This window comes from Anser cygnoides, chromosome 3 (genome assembly GCF_040182565.1).
Source record: "Anser cygnoides isolate HZ-2024a breed goose chromosome 3, Taihu_goose_T2T_genome, whole genome shotgun sequence".
Classification (NCBI taxonomy): domain Eukaryota; kingdom Metazoa; phylum Chordata; class Aves; order Anseriformes; family Anatidae; genus Anser; species Anser cygnoides.
The window spans coordinates 9,923,179-9,948,020 of NC_089875.1; the positions used below are offsets into that span (position 1 = coordinate 9,923,179).

The window sequence follows — 24,842 nt, forward strand, 5'->3', positions numbered from 1 at the left end:
TCACTGACTCCTTTTACTGAATAGGGGTTCCCGTTGCTGAAATGTGACACAAACAGAAAATATCTATAGCTTTGTAACTTGTCACCCAGCACTTGTCTTATGGCTACGTAGCTGGAAAAATAATTTTGCTAATTGTACTATTTTGCAAAGTTGCACTATTTTGATAATTGTAGATGCTGCTTCTAGGTGAGAATCCAAAAGAGCAGAGCCTTTTTCATGCGTATGCCAGCACAAGTGTCTGTGGGGGTGTTGGCTTGTCACTTTTCATTTACTGTGTGAGAAAATTGTGTAGTGGGGAGGGAGGTTAAGCTGGGACGAAGCTACCAGTTGTGATGGTCTGTCTAGCTTCTAGCTTTTATTAACAGCATTACATATCAGACACTCCATCTAAAAATGCAGTGCGATTTGTTCTCATACGGTGCTTTTTGTTTTGGTGTTTTTTCAAGTCAATTTTGAGGGGTATCTTTTTGGTGGATGTTGAGATATTTTTAAAAGCTGGGTTAATTTGATATATAGCTGATAATTTAACTACTCTCTTAATTTTTTTTTACATTCAGTTCATATCGACCAGGCTTGTCTTCACCTAAAACATTTGTGCTTAATGTATTACATAGGTGGTAAGAATGACTTTTTTTGTTCAGCTCTGGCCGATGTGTAATCTTCTGCATGTTCTGTTAGATTGTAACACTTGTCACACAGGCATAATTTTCTGTGTAAATAATTGTATTGGAAAACCAATGTTAACATTCCACCACTGTTTATGAGAATGTCGCACTGTATGTAAGCCTTTCTAATTGGGGAACAAGAGAGCGTGTGTGAAGTGGCTGATAAAGTGGCTATTCGCTAACTAATTTAACCAGCATATGTATTTTGAGGGTCTACGAAAGGCAAACTTTACAGTTGAATAATTAGTGTCTGAATACGGACAAAATCAGTATTTGTATAGGAGTGCATGTCACTGTGTAAGTTTACCTTACTATTAAAAACCATGAAATCACGGAAAGTGCTTTAGCAATGAGGTAATAGGGCCTGGAAAATGACTCGGGGACAACCTTGTAGTTGTCAAGTGTGAAACCAAGCTTCTGTGTTGGCAGAGTCCATTGTGACAGTGGGAAACCATATCAGAGGGTTTCGTGAATATATAAGTTCAGAAATAGTTTAAAAGTGATATATGTGGAAGTAGTCAGCAGAGAGAATTTTTTAGGATTGCAGTGGTTTGATTTGGGGTATATTTTGCTTGTATTTTTTTAAAAAAATCTTTAGTTGTACTAGTCAAATAAGATACTGTTTTTTTGGTTCGGCATAGTTAGAAATTCACTAGAATAATGCCATTTGTGAACCTATAGCTGGTTCTCTTTTCATTGTCTTAAACTCTAATAATGGAATGTCTGCTGTAGGGTTAGAACATCGCTTCAGGCCTGAAGCCTTCCTGAAAATTTGAAAATGATGCTTTTGCTGCTTTTTGATAATATAAGAGTCAACAGTGTAGGTTTGTATTTTATTGCTTTAACTGAAGCATGTTTCTCTTTGAAAGTGCAGAAAAAATAGATTTACAAATTAATATTGTGATGTCCTTCCTAAATGAGGAAAACAGTTGTGTGGTGTCAAAATGATGAGTCGTGTTAGGGTTATGGTGGTGTTGGCTGTTTTTAATGTATCCGTTTGATGAGGTGTAATAATGTGATAATCCTTCACGTAACAAGGAGGAACTAAAAGCAAAGAAAACTGAAAGGGAGGAGGAGTTTTCCTTTATCATTAAATAAACTGCTTCAGTAATTAATAGGATAATATAATTGTATACCTACCAGCATAAGTTACTTTGTTATATTTGTTTTAGAAAGGTTTTAATGCCTTTTCCAAATGGTCAGCGTTAAATAGTTGAGCAGGAACAGGAGGACAAACTGTAGTGGGCTGTGGATCCAATCCAGGGTGGTTTATGTATGGAACTGTTTGCTGTTGGGCTCTATTAACCCTTGGCTAAGTTCAGTGGTACAGCTGTGTGCAGAAATTTGCTAGTGTGATAAATGCAGATATTTTTGAACAATTCTGCAACAATGGGTACGCAGAAAGCCTAACCAGAAGGGGAACAGAAGCCACTTAACCACCGCTACGAGCCTTGAGAGAGTTGGTTCAAAGTGATAATGGAAACAGCAACCAGCAGTGTCTTATCCTTCACAGCTACGTTGTCTTGTCCTTTTCTAGCTAGTAGTCATCAAAGTGGGGTCTTACAAGATGTCTTCTGTAGTTGGCCTGTGGTTTAACTGCATCTTAGTTGGAAGCTTCTTCACATACAAAATTGTTTTCTGTTTTTTTTTATAGCTTCCATTCTAAATTTGTGATCAGGAGGGGAAAGCCCTTCCAGTCTTCCTCTTTTGCTCTCTTTCACTCACAGATGCTAAGATTGGACTTCAAATTTGCGTCCTTGAAAGGCTTGTTGATCTCTGGCCGTTAGTATTTGTATCTCAAAATTCTTCTGTCCTTCAGATTCTCCGCAGCAATAGTCTGCTTCAGTAGAATGTGATAGTATGGGAATATTTGTTTTGTCACAGAAACAATTTTCATGTTGATCTTCAGTGCTCTTCAGGAATGTTGCTGGTTCATGCTTTATCTACTCTTGGAACCTGTTTCCTAACTCTTTCAAGACTGTATTCTCTTTAACCCAGAATCTTTATGAGCTTCTTCTGGAGTTTATTTTTGTTTAATGAATGGTTGGCCGTTCATCTTTGCATCTTAGAAGCTGTCAGTAAGCTCAGTTTTCATTCTAGCAGAGATAAAAGATTTACTTTGCCACGGGTGGATAAAACGTCCAGAATCTTGCAACTTCTAGAGTGCTGCTTGAACTGAAGTAGTGTTATGAGGGCTGGGTGGGCTTTTGCTGGCTTGCAGTGAATGTTGAGGTGTTGGAGGGATTCTTTGCGCACAGACACCCACCCATCCCCAAATGCTCTAGAAATGGTGGTTTATTTTATGTTTCACCTTGCTTGTTTGGGATGAGTTTTATTTGTGTAGGACTAGAGAAAGAGTGTGTGCATGCTCTGTATTTGTGTGTCTTGAAATTACTGATCTGAACTGATCTTGGGTGAGAGTCTAAAGATGATAAATTTGAATCATCTTTATTCTGATCAGAATAGCATTTCTGTAGCTTAGTTTATGATGGTGACCTTAAGAATGCATTTTTTTCTATTAAGAGCACAGAAAATATGTTGTGTAAGAAATTCTTTTGCTAGAACTTGTGTTCAGGGAATGATCTTCGGTGAAAGCAGAATTTAGTCTTGAGCCTGTCTTGTAGTAAATAGTGGACTTAACAAACCTAAAAATTGGCAGCCTTTACGGTTCCATTGATTTCTTCCCCCTGCCTCCCTTGTTCTTTGCGACTATTCTGAATTCTTTTTTTCAAATGGTTTGGTGGCATCCTGTGGCAATTCATGTTAAAATGATTTCTCAAATTAAGTGACTCTAATTCTATAATAAGCTTTATTACTATGAGTGAAATGCTTAAAATGAGCTGTTAAGTGCAAGGGGAATGTAATGAAATAACTATTGATTTGCAGATACTTCTTTCTTAGAACCTCTAAACAACAACAAAAAAACAAGTTGAAAAGGCTGGATATGGTGTTTAGAATCTAATAATTTTCTGAAGTCTATTGCTTTTATCCTATAAATATTTAAGATTTAATATTTATTTAAGAAGATAGCTTGCTTCGCTGGTTGTTCATGGACAAAAGGCAGGATATTGCTTCTAAGAAATATTTTTTCACTCTTTAGTTAATATGCAGTGAATATTAGAGTGGTATACGAGAAGTAGAACCAGGAGTTTAGGGGAGCAGTTTCTATCTGTATGATTAGGTCTGCCTCGAAGGTGATTAGCTACTGCATGTTCACTGAAGACATCTAATTGCATCAACATTATCTTAAACTCTTGAGAAAAATCAGCAAATGGTTCTTTATTTTATGCTGTCCTAGAAATTTGGTAATGTAGTATCCTTAATATCTCGTTTCTTGTTTCAGTTCTGTAGAAAGTGTTCTAAAAACGCTTGTGAAGAGCTGCAGACCGTGAGTAACTGTGTTGTTTTTTTTGAGCCAGTATCTTTAATATTACTTTTTAGAGAGGAAAGAACAGTGTTTTAAAAAGCAAACAAGTATGGAACCCTATTAGCCATTCTTTACCTGCTGTTCTTGCTGCAGGTTGAAGATGTCTGGGGTGGAGAGTGGAGGCTTTTCTGTTTTACTGAGGTTGAGGCTGATCAATGCATCAGGTTCATAGGTTGCTTAAAGTGGAAAACAGTGACGGGCATATTCAGTGTTGTAATGTGTAAGTGCCTTAGAATAATCTTTTTCTGTTAATAGCCTTGGTTGAAAACCCATTAATAATAGCTAGTTAAGCTAGGATATCACTTGATAAGGCCACCATTGCTTTCCATCTTTTGTACTGTAATATGTGCTGACAATGTGTGTGCCTGAACCAGTTTAATTCATTTTGTTAGCAGTTTAAGATACTGCAGAGCTGTAGAGAAGAAATTCTAAATCTTTCATTGTGTCATCCTTGATCTGAAATTGTATTTTGTGAAGTTTAAGTGGGGTTGAGGAGTACCTACCTATTGTCCCTGGGTACCTGGGCTTAGAGTAAAAGTAAGATTTGTGACAAATGGCTAGATAGGTATAAATGTTTAAAATAAAATAATAATAAAAAAATTCACATGTGCACACTCTAACTTTAAAGCTGTCTATATGTTCAATGGTTGCCTTGCATTCAGATATTTTCCAGAAGATGCTACTGCAGAGATGCTGGATGAATGGCGGCCTTTAATGTGCCCGTTTGATGTTACCATGCAAAAGGCTATTACCTACTTTGAACTCTTTCTACCTACTACCCTTCCTCCTGAACTTCACCATAAAGGTTTCAGGTAAGTGTAACCGAATGTCTCTTGGTATAGTGTTCTGCTACAAATACCAGTGTTCATCTCTTACAAGATAACATTCAAGTCAGGTAAATCAGAATTCAAGTCAAGTAAATCAGATCGTGTGTTGTTTCCTTTAAGTGTATGTATCTTGCATTCGTGTTGTAATGGAATTTGGTATTTGAAAACAATAGGAATGGAAATAACCACATGCATCAGAATAGCTATTCATTTTCAAAAGTACAGGTTCTGTAAATAATCTTGAATTCAGTATTAAAAATTTCAGGTTTTAGCTTTTGTGGTGGAGCAGTGCTTATTTGGAATGCTTTCAGAATTGTTCTCCATGTTAGAGATCAAACTTACTGGGATCTTCTCGGTTCTTCCTGTTTCTATTTGAGCATAAAATTAGTGATGACACAAATGTCTGCAGCCTGGTCACCAGTAAAATGAATGGTGGCTTTTAACAGCATTTTTGGAAGGAGTTCAAGACAAATTCTGTCAGCATTCTCCTTTTGTAAAAGTAACCTGGGGACACCCAGTGCTTGTTTTCCGAGTTTGTTCTCTAAGAGTAAAGCAGACAATCTACAACAAAGCAAACTAAATTGAATTCAGTACATTTTGATTTTGAAGGGATAGTGACGTGAGTTAAAATGGTAAACTGTAACATACTTTTTAAGTACCTGCAGGCCTTTGGGGTAGCTTCTCATGCATCCTTCATGTAGGCTAAAGTTACAGCTGTTACTACAAACGTGGGAATGTGAGGTAGAGATTTTTTATCCACTATCAAGGTGTGGAAATGTGAGATAGTCATAGGGATAACATAGGATGTTATAGGAAATGAGTTGGAGAATGAAGGAGAGAAACATTTGCAGCATAAGACGATGTCTGGATCTTCTTTAAGGTGGCTTTTGAAATATGAACCACGATATTTAGTGCCTGTAGAGATTACTTAAGCTAGTTAGGTTTAAAGTATATTTTTTGATACAGGGTTAGTGAAAACTTGAAAGGAGGAGGTGAATATAGTTTAGGGACATGACTGTAAGCAAGGGACTGGTGTGGAAGATTTGTATCCTTTGCTTCAGCTGCATTCAGAATAGAAACTAATGGAAGTCATAACCATCGGTCAATAGGGACAGATTTTAGATTTTAAGCTAGAAGGGAATGAAGTGCGATTTGTTTTCATCCAGTTTACCTGTGCTGGGATGGCAATATATATTGACATGGTCAGGCTGAAGTAGGTAAGGAAATGCCTGGTGAGATTGTTGTGTGGAAGGGGGAATCAAAAAAGAATAAGAGGAGGAGAGCTAAAAGAATGGGAGGATGCTATGGGAGATGAAGAGATACAGGCATGTCTCATCACTGTTTGTGTTGAATGAGTAGGGGGGCATGTGAGTTCCTGAGACCACCCGACAAAGTGAGAGGGAAATGTCCAGTGGAGGAGTTGCTTTCACAACACTGAAATTATTTTGATTATGTTCTCTTGCAGGCTTTGGTTTGATGAATTTATAGGCCTTTGGGTGTCAGTTCAAAATCTTCCCCAGTGGGAAGGGGTAAGTATTTATTATTTATCCTCAATAGAAGAGATACATTTAAAAATTCCTACAGTGTGCTATCAAGTCAAACGTTGATAGAGTGGATTTTTTTTCCTTCTGCTTTAACTACTACAACAAGGCAGAGTTGGTAATTTCTTGATTGTTGGAAAGAAGTTATCGACTGAATAAATGAGATGACAATAGTGTTTGGTGAGCTTTGTTTAATGGCCATCTCAGGCAGCTTTACTTTGTCTTGGGAATGCTGGCATTTTCGACTGCCCGTTAATGCTTACGATGATGCAAGGTGCTATTGTGATTCTTGTAATATACAGTTCTGTAAAATTGCATCTTAAAACTTAGTACATCCTTTGCAATCCCTAATTTTTAATTAGATATTTCTTTCAACAATAGCTCGTGTGTACAGCCACTCTATGGATGTTTCTTCTGTTATGGGATGCTCTCTTTGCTTTTTCCAGCATCTTTGGACAGTACACTTGTATTACTTAGTCTAAGTAGGCATATACATAACACACTAATTCACAGCTTTTATTCACAGCTCTGCCTTGAATTTGTGTTGAAGTCTTTTGGTCACCAGGTGGTGTTGAGCTTCCTTGCTTGTTCTTGTCTCTGTTACCCACAGTTTTCTATAGCTTCACTGGAGGTAGCATCCCATTTCTGTGCTACACTGGTGACTGAATCCTTTCATATAAACCATACGCTGCTTGTATAGCAAAGACACACTCGAAACAGGTGCCTGACTACTGCTTCAAATCGTACACTCGTGGTGAGGGTGCAAAAATGCTTTAAAAAAAAAAAAGGAGAAAGTCAAATAGGCTTCATATTCAGGCTGACAGACTCTAAAATTGGTATAATTGCCATACCAATATTAAGTGCTTTTAAAGAGTCTGTTTTAATCTTCAGTTATCAAACTTCAAAGAAATCTTTCACAGGTTAGTTTCTTCCTTAGCTTTGCAGGGACTCCAGTGAGTTGTCATCTTTATTTTAGATCCAGTAAAGAACCTCTACTCCCCTTGGCCAAAACTACCATTGTGCTGTATCTTTCAAGCAAGATCATTTACCCTGTATATGTCTGGCTTTCTGTGTGCATCTCATGACCATATATAAACTTGGGAAACGAGAGAAAGTCTCATTGTTGAGATGATACAACCAGCAGCTTAGGTGCTGTTGGTGTCAGCTAACCTGTGCCTTGACTTTCCTGTGGTGAAACTTGGCAAATTACCAGCTTATTTTTCCATACTCAGTGTGAACATAAGCTCATTGACCATCTGGCTCTTTTGACTAATCTCTGCCTGCATACTCCAGGAGGACTTGTGTGTGTTTGGAGAAAGCTAATTTCCAAAATAGCATTGAATGTGGCCTTTGTAGCCCATTCTGTTTCTGTCAATTTTTGTGTGAAAAGGCTGGTGCGTAAGTTTTCCTAGTTGGAGTTGTGTTTCATCACAAATGGAGAAAGGCAGTCTTTGTTGAAACAATTGGCAATTTTCCAGATTTGGGCAAGGATGATTGCCAAAGTTTTATTTTATGCTGTCTGTATACACTTCTATGTCTTCCTGATAGCTATCCAAAAAAAGTACAATTCTGTCTACTCTTTGACAGTAAGATGACAGCCTGTACTTTTAGTAGCATTATTTGGCTTGTTTCTGCCAATTGGTCTAAGAAAAGAATCATCAACACTCTTTTCGTAAGCAAGCAGTTGTGTGTGATATTTTTCCCCTCTTCCACTGACTTCTGACAATTTGCTCAGAAGGCACAACATTTTATTTTTTCCCCAGAGCTTTTACTTCACTTCCTTTTCTGTCTTGTCCACCTTTTCAGGGCAAGCTTGCTCATTTCAGCAGGCTTGGATGCAGATAATTAGATGTGTTCTGACTGTGCAATCCAATTTAAGCCTCTGTTTGCTGCAAGCTTTTTCTCAGCTTGCTTTTGCGGGAATTGGATTTGCTGTTTGAGGGGAAGCTACAGAATCAGTTGCCTTTGTGCATGGGAAGGGGGTCTTTCAGTGGGTATTTCCTTGTGTCAAACAAAAAGGTAGATTATTTTTAAAAATGTAACATTTAGGAAAGGTAGATCTCAGTTACCTCTTTTTCTCTGCTTTGTAAGGGCTTAAAAAATGAGTTGGACTCCTGAAAGTAGGAATTGCCTGCAGATGCATTATGAAACATCAGTGACTCCTGATAGACTGAAATCTCCCTTTACAAATGTTGTAATGCCATGTGTTGCTTTTACCTTGCATCTGTAAGGCAAGTTGAAGGGGTTTGTGCATCTTTTATAATAAATATATTCTAATGAATGTTTCCTTCTTTTACCTCTGTTTTCAGCATCTAGTAAATCTTTTTGCTCGCTTGGCCACTGACAACATAGGGTACATTGACTGGGATCCGTATGTACCAAAGGTAATGTTTTTCATTTTAGTAAATTATTTTGTTTACTTTGAGATAAGTCTTAGTATGCAAAGGATAATACATATTCCCTGGATGGGTCTTGTACTGCAGTGGCCCAGCTTTTCCAATGAGGTATGTTCATTTTAAGACCTAATGTGAACTTCAAGAATTTGAACTGTCCTTTTGTCACAGAAAGTATTGGAAGTTAATACTGTTAGTGCCTCACTTAAAACCAGACTGAAGCAACAAAGTACCTTACTATACAAGTTCTCTCCGAATGTATAATTAATACCATGTTTTTGTGGAAATAAGCCTTAATAATACTCATTTGATAAATGCTATGTATATAACCTTTGAATCTTGCAGCTTATGGATTTTTAAAGATGTTCGTAGCAGTTATATTGTGAGGGGTATGGAAAACACAAAATGAAGAAAGGTGCTAGTGCTTTCTTTATTTTGTCTAACATGTAAGGGAAATGGATGGAAAACAGATGTTCTTTAACCCTTTATTTTGTCCTGCATGTGCCTTTTCTTCAGCAATGTGAGAGAGAGAGGGTATGAATTGTTTGAAATGGTTTCAGGCTGTGAATGTATAATTTTAGTTCACTAATGCTACTAATTTGAATATTAGACTTTTGAATTTTTCTAAAGTCAAAGAATTAAAATATGTCTTTCTGTAAAAATGTCCTGTCCTAGTCTCAGTCCTGAGAGTTGAAATTGTCGCTCCTAATATGTGTAGTTCTCTGCCCAGAAAATATTTTTTCTAAGCAGGTAAATAGGACCAACCTCTGCAGGAGCAATTTGCTATAGTAACATTCTAAGCTGTTACTATTTTATGGCAGGTTTATAGTATAAAATTTTAAAAATTCTTATTTACAGATTTTTACCAGAATTTTGAGGAGTTTAAATCTTCCAGTGGGAAGTAATCAAGTTGTTGTTCCAAGATTCCTAACAAATGCTTATGATGTAGGACATGCAGTAATGTGGATCACAGCCATGATGGTTAGTAACTTTTTTCGTAAATTATAACAAAAACTACTAATGCAAACCTCTAAGCAAGTATGCATGTAAAACGGATGTGTGTTATGTTTAGTTCACTGCAGAAGTGTGTTTTTAGGTTACCTTTTGGCCAAGGTTTGTTTTAGAACTTATTTCACTCTTGGTTTTGGAATGAGGAGGAAAGGTTTATCTCACAGCTGCTGTCTGTGCCATTCTGGAAATGAAGAGCCAGCTACAAATGTCACTGCAGACTCACACCCTTAAGACCCACCTACTAACTGAATCACCCCTTTATAGAATGGATGGATCTTGCTTACCTAGTGCTGAGTTGGGGGTGGGTGTTACACACGTGATTTTGATGCTTTGAAATATGGTTGTGGTGAGTGAGTAGTCACTTGTGCCTTGTACTACTGTGTGTTATATTTTCATTTCATCTTGGTCTGTGTAATAAAATTCTGTTTTATTTTGCACAGGGTGGACCAAGTAAATTAGTGCAGAAGCATTTGTCCGGATTGTTCAATAGCATTGCTTCTTTTTACCATCCTTCAAATAATGGGCGCTGGCTGGTGAGTTTTTTGCATGTCAAGACAGTAACTTTGCCTTTAATATCAGCAAAATTGTCAAATGAGATGTGTTGACAGAGGCATTATGTTTTCTAATAGCCAGCTTGTATGTTGGTTGCATAATAGTTTGAGGCTTAAATTTTCAAGTAGTCGTCATACTGTGTTGCAGTTTACTTCTATTCTGATATCAGGACCACAGCTAATGGGAATCTCTTTTAAACATCTAATCTCTAAGTGGTTTAGAAATCCGAAACTAGGTGTCTAATTCACATATCACTAAGAAAAGTGAACATGATATACAGCATCAGTGTTACTTGCGTAACGTAGGTAGAACTGAATACCCTTTCATATTCTTGTTCTGTGATTTCCAAGCTACTAAAATCTGTTTTTGATTAACCAAAAGGATTTTTATTGCATATCTAGTCTGATGAAGCCTGCCCTTTGCTGGTGTAGTCTTCTGCTAGAGAATGTAAGAATATTCCCGTGATAGCTGGTAGAAAATATAGATTAAAATGACTGGACTTGTCTAAGCAGTGTCAAAGGAGCTGTCTTGTCCTAGAGTAGGATATTCACTTACATGTGAATGACCAGAGAATGCTCTCAGATGCCCTAATTACTGGTAAATAATCTTGATTCTTGACTGTGTACTTTGAACATATTTCTCATAACTTTTTTTTAATAAAAGGCATAGTGTTCACAGAGTAATTTCTAATACTTTGGGAACTGAAGTTTAATGACTTTATGAACCTTGTATTTTAGAGCTCTTCTGAGTTTTCATGTATTGTAGCTGGGTAGCTTCAAAATACTGATTTGTTATTAATTGTGTGTTGAACAGTTAGCAGCTCGGGTTCTGCTACTGCCAAATGACTGAATAGCATTTCTCATATATTCAACAGAACAAACTGATGAAACTACTTCAAAGGTTACCCAGTGGTGTTGTCAGAAGGCTGCACCGTGAGCGCTACAAGAAAACGACCTGGTTAACTCCTGTGCCTGATAGTCATAAACTTACTGATCAGGATGTTACAGACTTTGTAGAATGCATTATTCAACCTGTTCTTCTAGCTATGTTTAGTAAAACTGGAAGTCTGGAGGCTGCTCAAGCTCTGCAGAACCTTGCACTGATGCGTCCTGAGTTAGTAATTCCACCTGTACTTGAGAAGTAAGTTCCCCCCTCCCTTCCTAACAACAAATACTCAAAGCACTCAGATGACAAGCAATTTTCTTGCTGCAAATGAATGCTTGCAGTGAGAGGAATTGCTAAAGTAAGGCTAATACGTACTACTGGGCAATCACCTGAGAGGGAGTGTGGGAAGACTATTTTTTCTGTTTTTGTTTATTTTTGAAACACCTGGCTAATGGTATAGTTCTGGGAGCTGTCAATAACTTGTGCAATATAGGGTAGCCCTCAGGTTGTTTGTGTTTTGGTTATCATTTTGTCACTTTGATAAGGGGTGGATTGGTTTAAAAAGCGACTTTGTACTGTTTATTCATGAGCCATGTTGTGCCTTCTCATCCGCTTTCTGTTTGGGCCAAATACAAATGGTGGTATTGCATGTTTGTGTAGTGAGTGTGCTTTGTACTTCTGTTCTGTGTCAGAGTATGCATGTTACAGATTGTTTAAAATTAATGTTGTTGCTTTTGACTTCATAAGCAAATCGCTGCAGTATGTGTCCATATAAAATACTTGGTTTATACTATTGCTAATTCCTTGGTGCCTGAAATTCCAAAAAACTAACTCCTTCCTGCCCCCAGTGCTTTCCCCCAGTGCTGCCCCCAGAAAGCTTTCTTCCTAGTCGCTGTCCATGTTCTGCTTCCTGAGCAGTCCTTTACAACTTGTGTTGTATAACCAGTGGAGAAATTAATTTGTCTTGAGAAAAACCCTTCCTGAGTTCCATACCTTACTGACTCAGCTGTTTATAACATCTTGATAAATCCGCTCTTGCATGAAAATATTTCAAGCATAACATTTCTAACAAGGACAGCAGTGGACGTCAGCATTAGGTATGACGACTGTTTCTGTTTTGAGAGCAGACTGAACTTCTGCTCAGTAGATAAAGCTATCACTGGTATGTTTGCCTTGGCTACAATTCCAAATTCATTTTGTTGAAGAGATGTAGGTCCTTTGTACTTGGATGTAGGGCAGGGGTAGCACTGACTCTTGTTTGGACTGTAGAAACTCTAGGAAGTGTTACACAGTTTGCTGAAAAGTACCTAGTGTGAAAAACAGAGGTTTAGAAATGCCAGTAACTTAACAGGTTTTAAAATAAAAAATGGACTTAGTAACATTAAGCAATGTATCTCTTCGCTGTTCAAAGGCAGTTGAGAAGTTTTCATGCTTGCCACAAGAACTTTACACTTGCAGATACATAGCTTGCATTAGTTCATGTAGGTGCTGCTAATAATATAATGATAAAAGAAATGCCTTTTTGTTGCTAATCCACCATAAGTTCGTCCGTAAAAGCTGAAACAAGCAGAAAGTCACGGCTTTGAATCTAGGAGCCCATGGAATTACTAATTTCCATGCCACAACTGCCAACAAATTACTTGATCCTGAATTTGTGAAAGCAGCACTTTCTAATAAAGCAATGTTAAGTTCATTGAAGAAAAGATTACCAAAAACAGTTCTGAACCATTGATAAGCTTTTTTTTTCTTGCAGAAATTTTGTACCCTTTCTGTAGAAAATAAAGATTCATTTTTCTTTGAAAGCTTCATAAACAGCATTGGTCCTAATACGATTGTTCTTGAACCTTGTAGAACATATCCTGCACTTGAGACATTGACAGAACCTCATCAGCTCACCGCTACTTTAAGCTGTGTAATTGGAGTAGCTCGTAGTCTGGTATCTGGGGGGAAGTGGTTTCGTGAAGGGCCAACACACATGCTACCTCTGCTGATGAGAGCATTGCCTGGGGTGGATCCAAATGACTTCAGCAAATGCATGGTGAGTGTACAGGTCTTACCTCCTCTTAGAATATAGTTAGCTAATTGGTTCACTCTGAAGGCTCTCATGAAAGCAAGTAAAACTCGTGTTGTTTTTTTTTTTAAAGATAAAATAGATGTTCCAGAACTGGTAGAAAATATTCCTTGCCTTTAAAAATAAATAGAATTACTTGTTATTTATCGGTAGGTTTTTGCTAAATTAGGTCCCAGAAACCCACACCTTCAGGAATGAATTTTCATTGAGTGTTCAAGCAATTTAAACATCAGTCTCTTTTAACTTCAAAATTCAGCACAAAATAAGTGTTGTTTTGCACTTATTTTTATTACAGAAAATAGTTTTTTGTATAGCTCCAACTGCATCCAGTTTTCTATCTGAAATCAGAAGTACTTATTGAAGTTTTGGGGTGGATTTTTTTGTAATGTAATGATTTGCTTTAGCTGCCATATTTGAATTGGGAAAGTTTTTTAATGTGTAGAATGCAGTAGCATTTATTAAAGAGCTGTTTGCAACTCTCAACAGATTACATTCCAGTTTATTGCAACATTTTCTACTTTGGTGCCTTTAGTAGATTGTTCATCTGTGTTGCAAGAAAGGGATGACCTCACAGAGGTAAGAGCACTGCATAGTTATAAAAACAAAACCATAACCTGTAGATTTTATCTTATTTTCTAGCAGTGTAAATTTGTCTTCAGAACTGTAATGTGTTTGCTACAGTCTTTTTGCATGTATTGCAGTTCTGTTTAACATACCTTCACAAAAATACTAAAGCTTGTGAATAACATTTGCTTCTAGTCAGTGATGTGGAGCTGACATCAGCATATGAGTTGGACACACATTCTTAGCACTGCTTATTAGTGACAGATTGTTGTAGAGATGTGTTAAATTCAAACCGTTTCATATTTTTATGTCAAAACTCAGCTGTGGAAGGCTCTGTGCAGTATAAAATGACTCCGAGCTCGCCCTGTTTTGAGTAGGATGTTGGACAGGATGGTCTCCAGAAGTCACTTGCCAACTAAATTTTTCTGAGACTAATAGAATAGCATCTTTGTTAGCGTTATGTTTTTGAGAATTCTTATCACTATAAAACTTTAGCCATTAAGTGAGGGGGGGGAAGGCAGGTGACTACAGGATTGTTATAAGATGTACGTCATCTCTAATTCAAAACTAGTCCAGCTTAGAGTAGGTTAAAAGGTAACTAATTGGTTGTCTAGGAGACTGGGAGGAATTTGTTGTTGAAAATATAAGTGTAAAAAATAATGGGATGTCCATTCTGTTTGTATTTGCTTTTCAGAAAGCTAACATACTCTTGTACTTCTAAGGGCTGTTTTCCTGGTTTGGGAAACTATTTCAAAATACCTTCATCTCTTTAAAGTGTTCCTGCAGTCATGCTTCTCTTTTCCGAGTATGATGATGTTGCTCTCACTTCAGATGCTTCTTAATCTCTTCTGATTAAGAAATAACAACATCATTAGACAAGTGTTTTTTTTCTGCTTTTGATCCAGCAGTTCAAATGCAGATGGTGAAACTATATCTGATACACTATAAATGGGGCAGCACCAGTGTTCCATGGTAGTTGGAACTGCCATGTAGAATATCTTGTCCACTGCTAGGAGATGCTTGTAGTTCTCAGAACAGCTAATAGGTGCCTATTTTGATTGCTCACAAAAGCACTGGAATTAGGTTTATTTTCTTGACTTGGGGCTGCAGCACTTAAAAACTAGCAGAGGAGTTTGTATGATGAATGTGTAATGTAAATATGTCAGCAGAGCCAAGTCTGCCACCACAGCTGGCACTCACTGCCATCCTGCTGGAAAGGAAGATCAGTAGTAAGGCCAAAGGTTGTATCTATGGAGACAGACCCTGATTTCAGCCTGAGAGGTTATTTGGCTAAAGATCAAGGCCAGAAAGTTTGATAGGACAGTGTAAAGAAAACATAGTAATTGTTTCATGTGATGTACTTGAGACTGTGCAAATTCTGTTTGGTGGGAAATGTAGTGTGGTCTGTATCACCTAAAATTTGTAAGTGTTCTTGAAGTAATTAGTATATGAAATACACTTGATATTATGCGTCTCGAAGAAGAGCTAACCTTCTGTGCTTCTTTTGCATTGGAAAATTGTAGGTAGAAAGAGAATTGTGCTCTGCAACTGCTGAATTTGAGGATTTTGTACTACAGTTTATGGATAGGTAAGTAAGCTAAGGATAGGTGAAAGCTTGGCATGAAAACTTTAATACAACTTCCTAGTTCTGATTGCTAAAATTGTGCTTAATGTATTTTTGTAGATGTTTTGGACTTATAGAGAGCAGCACGCTAGAACAAACCAGAGAGGAGACTGAAACTGAGAAAATGACTCATCTAGAGAGTCTAGTTGAATTAGGTCTCTCTTCTACTTTCAGTACAATCCTTACTCAGTGTTCAAAAGATATATTTAAGGTATGTAAAACATGGGGCTTTTCATCCAACTTTAAGGCTTAAGTTTGTCGTGAATTGCTGGTACGTTCTAGTTCTTCCTTCCTGCGTTGTCCTGTTGTGAACTTCCATGTTTTAGCAAGAAAGGAGCTGGGAGGAAAGTTTAGGGCTTCATGTAAATTTACAGTTTCATATGCATCAATACAGAGCTCTTAAGTACTTGATGGAGAGGAATCCATGTTTTTACATGGATGGATTCTTTCCCTGTAGGTGGGGGTAACACTTTATTCCATTTAGTTCTAAACTACATTTAGCATGTATTTGGATACGTTGCTTTGTACATTTTGACCTTTGCATTGGACACTTAAGTACGATTTTGGTTGGCATCTTCTCATTAACACATCTTAAGTTAATTTTTTGTTATTAAATGCTTGTGTTTTTTCCCCAATTGCCTGTAATTATTATAATAATGAACAAACTTCACTGTGTATAATTCAACTTGCCTTACAAGGTATTGGTAATAAGCAAGATGGTAATGAGCCTCTTTAAAATATACTGGCCACTTAAATAGCTAATTCCTTATTTATTTGTTAACTAGGGAATGTTTCAGCTTTACTTCGCTTTCGCATGTGAAATAGTAGAGTTTTCCTTTAATCAGTTTGTGGCTTTTTCAGGGAAAACCGTTTTTCTCTGTAGTTTCTCAGAAGCATTCCCAAGCTTTCATCGGTCAATGCAATGTATCTGACCTTTTTTCCCCAAAGCGAACATTTTAGAAGTAGTTTTCCTCTCCAGCTGAAGGCTGGATGTCCTGCTATGTTATCTGTTAAAGCACTCAGTGTGTGCACTTCTAAACTTATGGAGGGCCTGGGGGAAAGAATATAAACATGCCCCTTTTTTAAAAACAAACAAACAAACACCTTATCTCCATCTTTTTTATTCATTTTAGGTTGCCTTGGAGAAGGTTTTCAACTTCGCCATTTCAAATATATTTGAGACAAGAGTTGCTGGTCGTATGGTTGCTGATATGTGTCGAGCTGCAGTGAAAGTGAGAGAATGCTCCGTTTTCACTTGATTTTTAATTTAAAACAAAAAAAATAAGACAAATCAAAGCCAAAAAGCTCATGCTACTACTCTCTTAAATAAAATCTTTGTCTTAGAAATACAGGTGGTTACTAATATCATAAAATTAGGTGGTTGCATATAGGAAATATTTCAAGAGGTTAATTGACAAAGTAGTTTTCTTAATTACATTTATGTTAAATTTAATATTGAAGATCATTTATTAGAAGATTTTTTTTGTTTGTACCCTGAATTTCATTCTTGCATTTTTTTTAAACTGGCTATTTATGATGCTGTTTCCAGTGTCGCCCTGAGGAATCCTTGAAGCTGTTTGTACCGCACTGCTGCAGTGTCATAACTCATCTTACAGTCAGTAAGTTTATAAGATTTTTCATATTTGCTTTGTTCTGACTTGACTTTCATTAAGCATGAAAGTAATACTGAAATTTTCCATGTTTTCTGATAAATTCATCTTAAGATGAATTTATGAAAAATATTAATGGAAAATTATTTCTGTTCATTATTTCTTAGGAAAAATTTTAAATGCAACAGCTATTTGTGTAATTTCAAGGCAGAAATTTCTCAAGCTACAAGAACGCGGTTCTTTAAAAAACGTGCCAGTTCCGAGTGTTTCCAGACATTCCTGAATTACTCAAAGTATTGAAGTTTTTAATTTAACTATAATAAATTTCACTTGGTTGCGGGTGAAATGAGTTGGAATTTTGCAATAGGAGGGTTGGGAGTAAACTTCTTGGATGCAAGCATCTGGTTTATGATGTAATTTGTTTGGAAAACTTGACTGCAGTATAGTTACAGCAGTGCTTATCACTTGTTCCTCTAGATGATGATGTATTACGTGACGAAGAATTAGATAAGGAGCTACTTTGGAATCTTCAGCTTTTGTCGGAGGTATTGCAAAGAATATTCTCCTCATACATGTATGTCATTAAATCTTATTTAATGACCCTGAAAGAAGAAATTAATAAATTCTGCTGTTAAACTAATTGTTGCATGAATTATGTTGCATAACTTTTTTTCTTCTCTAACTTTAAATGGGACATAAGTGGATGTTGTTTGAAGAAAATAAACGTATGGTCTGTATGTGGAATAAAATTAAAGCATTTAATACAAGGAGTTGTTGAGGTGGAGAGAAAGAAGAGGGATCAATACAGGAAAAAGTATCTTCTGGTAAAGATAAATTTCTTGAAATGTATCTCAGTGTATGCAAGTAATGCTAGAAAATCTTGAATGAGATCGAGGGAATGTATATCAGTTCTTATGTGTTACACTATTCACTAGTGGTAGAAGTGGTAGTTCATGTGTAAACTCTGATATGAATTTGGTGTGATTTACAGAATGAAAGCTGGTACAGGATCAGTTGCACAGTGTAATCCTCTCTTTAGTCCTCTAGAATAAAATCCATTCTGTTTACCTTAAATGTTTGTATTTCCAATTAGATCACTCGAGTGGATGGAAAGAAGTTGCTACCATACAGGGAGCAGCTTGGGAAGATTCTGCAGCGAACCCTACATTTAACCTGTAAGCAGGGTTACATTCTGTCTTGTAACCTACTGCATCATCTTCTTCGTTCTGCTACACTTATCTACCCCACAGAGTACTGCAGTGTGCCAGGTGGCTTTGACAAGCCTCTTTCTGAATACTTTCCTATCAAGGCAAGGATTTTCATTTACTTAGGATTAGAGGATTTGACTTTCTTTTTAAAAAACAACCATACACAATATTATTTGTTTTCATTCTGAGATTTCTGAACATAGGTAGCAGCAACGGAAAGTGTAATTGAAAGATGCTTTAAGCTTTTAAATGTATAGCAAATATCCATTTAATTGTATTGATAGCAAAAAATGAATACTGACTGTTTTGAGTAGTTACATAGCATGATGTATTAGTTTTATGATGTGCATTTTACAATGATTGCATGATTATGATAATACAAAGCAAGAATGTTCATGTTTCATAATCTGTAATATATGATGCATTTGGTTGAGACCCTAGTCAATGAAGTGCAGTGGTGTAAACTGTTAAGTTTAAGTGAACAGCAAAATTCTCCTGCTTAACTCCAAACTTAAGTATCCAGTCACAGGAAGCATTATTGCACTGGGACAAACTTAATCTTTCATCTGCTTCTGTGGATGAGAGCTATAGCCTTTCCTTAGTTCTTTTTGTATAAATGTGGTCATCAGATACAACAAATAATGCTGGGTACATGCAAAAATGAGTACATCTTTGCAAAATAGTTGCAAAAAAGGAGATAATGGTACTTTCCAGGAACTTACAAGAATTTTTCTGGATTTGTATCCAGCCAAAGGAATAACAAAGTTGTATTTCAATTAGACCAGTACAGTCCTTTGCCTTTTAGTCCTTTCAGGTATGTGTTATGTTCCAGATATATGCAGACAATGTACTAGGTTTTGAATTTCTATTCAGTTTTATTGTATTTTTTTTTTCCAGAATTGTCCTGATAACTGCTTTACAGCAGTAGCTAGTTCTTGTTTTTCATTAATACTAAGCACTTTTTTTTAAAGAAAATTTGCTTAAAAATTTGGTTAATAGGAAATGTCTTTATTTAATATAGGACTGGGGTAAACCAGGTGACCTGTGGAATTTGGACATCCAGTGGCATGTACCTTCAGCTGAGGAAATAAACTTTGCTTTTTATTTGCTGGATACTTTTCTACAGCCTGAGCTCACCAGACTAGAACTCTATGCAATTGGAAAACTAGAAATGTCCAGGTTAGTGGTGATATGTCATGTGGAGAAGGTGCATTTATCCACTCGTGTCTGTTTTGCATAGTTATTGCCAATTGTACTGGTGGTACAAAGGTTAAGGAGCATAACAGCATAATGTTACACTGTCTTCTGGGATTATTTCAAGTATCTTTCCAAGATTTTTATCTTTCAAAGAGCATTTAGGTTGGAAGTGCATTTCATAAAATGGATACCGGATTATTTTGAACAGAAATACTCCTATAAAAAATTCTGAGGATACTTTATATTGGTGTAAAGACTCTTCTGTTCAGGAACTTATGTTCAGCATACCACAGGTTATGGCTCTGTTTAATGTTAGTCATCAGGAAAAGAATCTTCCTCTAGACTCTATCTTGTTACTTTGGTACAACCATTTGTCTTTCCTAAGGTATGAAATGGGCCACAGAACCGATTTGGCTTGGAAATCTACTCCCTTCCTTACTACAAGTTAAAGGATTTGCAGGGACAATGTGTCTCTGCAAAAAAGTGGTAGTGTAGTAACCGAGGAGATAACACAGAGTCAGTGGCATGAACAAAGGGGAATGGAAGCAAGAATACCTTTAATCAATCTTGTTAAACTTCATTAACATGAAACCATGGCTTCATAGGACAATTTTGTAAGCACAAGATAATCACTAGTGTAGTATGTGCTGAAGCTTTTACAATTATCAAATAGTTAAAGCTGTTTATAAGCAGTAAATCTCAAGAATTTTTTTCTTGTTTCAAGGGTAAGAGTTTAATACTATACATCATTGGATGTTTGTGACATGAGACATCCTATGTCATGTTGTGAAGTGCTGCCCTGCATGAAGCAGGGTGTATCAGACTCGTAAATATTTTTGTACTACCAAGGCCCCACACTGCTTCATATTTGAAAAAGGCTATGCTCGATAAATCAATGTCACCAAACTGCAATCACAATATATGCTTCAACTAAAAGAAGAAAGGCTCTGTTTCCTATTTAGGTCTTTAGTTTATTTGTGTGTTTTTCTTTTGCTTTCTTCCTTTTCTCTGTGACACCTTGTATATAAAACTGTTCATTTGTAGTATTTGGGGTAAATCTGACTGTTTTGGAATTGGTGTATCTCTTTATGCTGAAGTTTCCTTTACTGTTGCAGAATTTAAAATCTCCAAAACAAGATTTTCAGAAAACAAAGTTGAGTGTTGGAGTTCAGTGATCAAATTAGATTGCAAAAAAGCACAGTTTGCTTTCTGTAGTTCACCCTCTTGTGTTTGAAACTGGTACAGCTAAAGAAAAAATCAGCTTTTATATTTTTTTAAAAAATATGGTTTATCATTTGTATATTTTCAAGCATTTAAGGTAACAGTTAAAGTAATCACATTTTCTTCTTTGTTTAAGAGATGATGTGCAGCAGTGTCTTGCCATAGTGCATAACTGCTTGATTGGTTCTGGGAATGTTCTGCCTCCTCTAAAAGGAGAAAGGGTAGCTCATCTGTAAGTAAAATTTATTTATATATCACAAATATCTTTATCAATTAAATTACTTCATGCTTTTTTCCTCTGTTTTCTATTGCTATCATCACCCAACAGTTTCTTGTAACTATTTTTTAAGGAACACCTACCTATACTAGTATAAAGATGCAGAAATTTGAAATGTTACTTACAGAAACTGGAGTACTTAAAATGTGAAATAAGTTTTAGGTTTTTTTTGTGCAAGACTATGCAAATGTTTTTAAAAAGTATGTGACAGCATTGTGTTGCTGATACTATTTTATATGAAGTAAATGGAAGTTAAGGATTTGCTTGTGCGTTTCTCTCCTCCAAAGGAAGCCGTCAAATTGTAATATGCTGTCATCTTAATCAGGTTTTTATCACTCTGAACAAATACATAAACATTCTGAACTAAACTTCTTTTCAGCTGTGTTCTTAGCTTAAAATAGGAAATAAATCCTGTTTGAGTGTTCATCCCATGTGAATAGTGTCACAAAAGCACTTGGCTACTGGTGCTAGTATACAGTAGAGCTCTAGCAAAAATGCTCAAGTGAATTTGCATTTTGGAAATAACAAGAACTTTCTGTTGCATTGCAGTAGTTTGGCTGTAAAACAGACTTATTTAATAGATTGCTGCTTAAGTGTTAACTTGTTTGAGAAAGTGTGTTGAAATATTGTTAGAGGCAACTGTGAGTTTGATTAAGTATTCTTGTATTTATATATCATCATTTGAAATACAGACGGTTTGGCTTGTGGTAGAAGTCTATATTTGGTGATTGGTAATTCGTTTCTGAATTTACTTCTTACCCCCCCCCCCCAAGTTCTGGCTGCTAGAAGTACCAAGGAGCATTGATCCAGTCTCAAATGCATTAGTTCAGGTGCTGTGAGCTCCTTGTGCAGGGTGAGAGGTTTCTTCTGTGTGTACTTTTTAGAGTGCTGGTTAAGCTGGAGAGCTTAACCATTACCACTGGCTATATAAGAATTGTAGGGAAGTCATCTTTTAGTTAAAGAGGCAATGTGGGGCATTCAGGCTGATTGTAGGAATATCATCTAGAATAAGGACTCGAACACCTTTCAGTAGGTGTTGGCTGTTCCTGTACCAGCAGTATGTGGCTGGTCAATATTGGGGAAAATGTGGGACCAGTGTTAGCATCACTTCTTGATTCAGTCTGAATCCTGCTGTAACCTTAGACTATCACTGGTTTTGTTTTTGATGTGGATTGCTTAGGATCATCTCTTGTATTTTGGGGCAGGGTCTGTAAATCCTTAATGTACAGGTTAGGACATAAGCTTATAATAAACTTCTGAATGATTTGATTGCTTAGGGAAGATTTGCTTCATGCAGTTAGTTATCTGTTTTGCCTTATTAAATATATACAATCTACGTGAGAGCATGCTGAAATCAATTTGTGACTAAAGAAATCAAAATCCTACTTTTCTTGCATGATCTGCATTTTAACACGCAGTAGTTCATTCTAGTAAATGTCACAGAGCTTCGGAATCCACCATTAGTTGTTCTTTGGACAGGCTTTCTGCTTCTGCCCACTCTGGGTAGGTCTTGCATCCAAACTTCTTATCTTTATGTAAAAGCTTTTTAACACTGTAATTAAGGCAATTTATCTTCATAGTCACTTTATACAGGACACTGGAATTAGCCAACTCAAATCAAATGAGTTTTGTTTAATAAGCTTCAGTTGTCATTATTTGTATGATTTGAATTATCACAAATGGAACATATTTCTTTTAATGGAGGAAATCTGGGCAAAGAAAAGTGGACTTGTGCACAGTTGATTATGTTCCTACTAAAAAGCAATATTAAACAGATTCCTGTGAATGCTGTTTTCTATCCCATATGTCCATATGATAATACCTATTTGAACATAGGAGGTGTCTTTTGCTGAACTTGCTATTAGAATAGAAAAGGTTTGATTTTAATTGTAATTGTATTGTGAGTTCCTGTGATGTTTTTTGGTTAAGATAGCAGTTATTTATAATGGGAACTGGCTTGAGAATGTAGTGGAAATGCACATAAAGCAGAGATTTGAAACTGAAGGGCATTTATTGACAGGGACTAAGTCAGTTACCAGGAGTGGCCTTACTTTGCGAGCTCTGCAGGCACAGTTACCACTTAACACCCGTGGTGCTGATACTTGCTGTCGTGTGGCAGTATAGGAATATTTTGAATGCAGGTATTGGTAAATGGCTTGATGTATTGAATTAGATGATCTTTAAAGTCCTTTCCAACCCAAGCCATATGCAAATTATTTTTTTAAAGTAATTCATGTTTGAAACAATCTTGTGTGGGAGATTTCGTGTGAGAATACCTCTGTGCCTCTGAACTCCAGTGACCTGTAGCTGATGACATGCGATGCAATGCAGCATTGTTGTTCATGCTGACCTTAAAGTAGAGCTGAACAGGTGTAACTGGTAGATTTTCTTTCATCTTGATATCTGATGGTTAAGGATACCTGAAAATTCTTGCCAGGCAAGACAGATGATGTATATCCATTCCTTCTAACCCTCCAGCTGACTTACTGAAGGAAGAAAAGTCATATCGATGGGAGAGTTTGAACCTCAGCAGAAGAAGTACAGGGATGGAATGCACATTTTGACTTCGTGTGTAGCAAGATGATGAACTAGATGGGATGGGTCAGTTAGTATCTCTCTGCAGGCTGTTCCAACTACTAAAATGCTTTTTCCCTTGAATGTATTTTCTGTTTTCCTGTTTGACAAGTAACCGATGCCAAAGTACTTTCAGACCCTGTTTTGGGGGGAGTCTGTTCTCAGCCTTGGGTAGGGGACAGGTAGAGGATGGCAGTGGCAGGAATAAGGGAGAAGGGGGCTGCTCTCTCCTGCCCCACAAGCTGCAGCAGCAGTGATGTCTCATGGGACCTGCTTACCAGCTCAGCCTTTTTGGGTTAGGCTTGGTTCTCCTCCCTGCTCTTCCTGATCAGGTGTGCATTCTGCTTCCTTAGCAAATACGGAGATTTGATTTTAATAGTTTTTTTTCCTAACGTACACTGATACCTTTGCCTTTTGTAGGTAGGTATGTTTTGTCAAAATGCATCTGGCTGCTATATTTGTTGTCTCAGTCTTGTATTGCTGACGTTTATAAGCAGGATCATGAACTTTAACTGATCTAATTAGATCATTATTAGGATTGTCAGTTAAATTAGTAACTGATACGAAGCAAGATGACTTAACTGGTTGAGGAATTACTTTTTTAGCTTAACTAATACAGAAATCTGATGATGAAAATTATGTATTGTCCATATGTTACAGCTGTCACAAGCTAGCTAAATGCTCACTTCGTTATTGCTTGTTGTAATTAACCTGTGTCGTTGCATAAAATTCTCATACTTCAGATTGAGTTTTTTCTGTTGTTTCAGTGGTGTGGCATTTTGTTTGTTTGATGGATGACTTTTAACTCACAGTATTACATAAACGTGGTAGTCCCTGAGAGGGCTGAGCATAGAAGCTTGATTGCTGTTTTGGTAGAAGGACTGAATCCAGCTTCAAGTCCTTCTGCTTAAGAAAAAGCAAATTGCAGCTGTGAATACACAAAACTGCTTTCCACTAACATTATAAGTATTTGCTACTGGTGATTTTTAGCTGCTTAATTCTTTTGAGGTTGCTTCTACAACAAGAAACAGCTGTTGCAAATATAAGACCTCTCCAGTAATATGTGGAAAGAATTCCATTCTCCTGAAGTTGTACTGTTAAGATGTGATTCTTTTTGTTTGATTGTAGATGGTGTATCACAATTGATCAGCATTCTTTTATGAAAATGTCTGTCTGTTGCACTGTCCGTTTCTAG

The 24,842-nt window shown here is 36.7% G+C and overlaps 1 protein-coding gene across 3 annotated transcripts in view; it reads left to right on the forward strand.

Annotated features, from left to right (window-relative positions):
• Positions 1-24,842, forward strand: part of PSME4 (proteasome activator subunit 4) — a 77,377-nt gene that overhangs the window by 24,145 nt on the left and 28,390 nt on the right. For 2 of the 3 annotated variants that reach the window (XM_066995422.1, XM_066995421.1), the window contains exons 4-21: positions 558-617; positions 4,009-4,053; positions 4,755-4,904; positions 6,385-6,448; positions 8,770-8,844; positions 9,712-9,834; positions 10,305-10,397; positions 11,291-11,556; positions 13,153-13,339; positions 13,859-13,948; positions 15,460-15,524; positions 15,621-15,771; positions 16,694-16,792; positions 17,110-17,179; positions 17,648-17,715; positions 18,264-18,479; positions 19,400-19,557; positions 20,933-21,028. In XM_066995422.1, coding sequence (XP_066851523.1) covers positions 558-617; positions 4,009-4,053; positions 4,755-4,904; positions 6,385-6,448; positions 8,770-8,844; positions 9,712-9,834; positions 10,305-10,397; positions 11,291-11,556; positions 13,153-13,339; positions 13,859-13,948; positions 15,460-15,524; positions 15,621-15,771; positions 16,694-16,792; positions 17,110-17,179; positions 17,648-17,715; positions 18,264-18,479; positions 19,400-19,557; positions 20,933-21,028 — 2,076 coding nt within the window. The remainder of the gene's footprint in view (positions 1-557; positions 618-4,008; positions 4,054-4,754; positions 4,905-6,384; positions 6,449-8,769; positions 8,845-9,711; positions 9,835-10,304; positions 10,398-11,290; positions 11,557-13,152; positions 13,340-13,858; positions 13,949-15,459; positions 15,525-15,620; positions 15,772-16,693; positions 16,793-17,109; positions 17,180-17,647; positions 17,716-18,263; positions 18,480-19,399; positions 19,558-20,932; positions 21,029-24,842) is intronic. The other variant, XM_048078954.2, reaches the window with a different exon arrangement.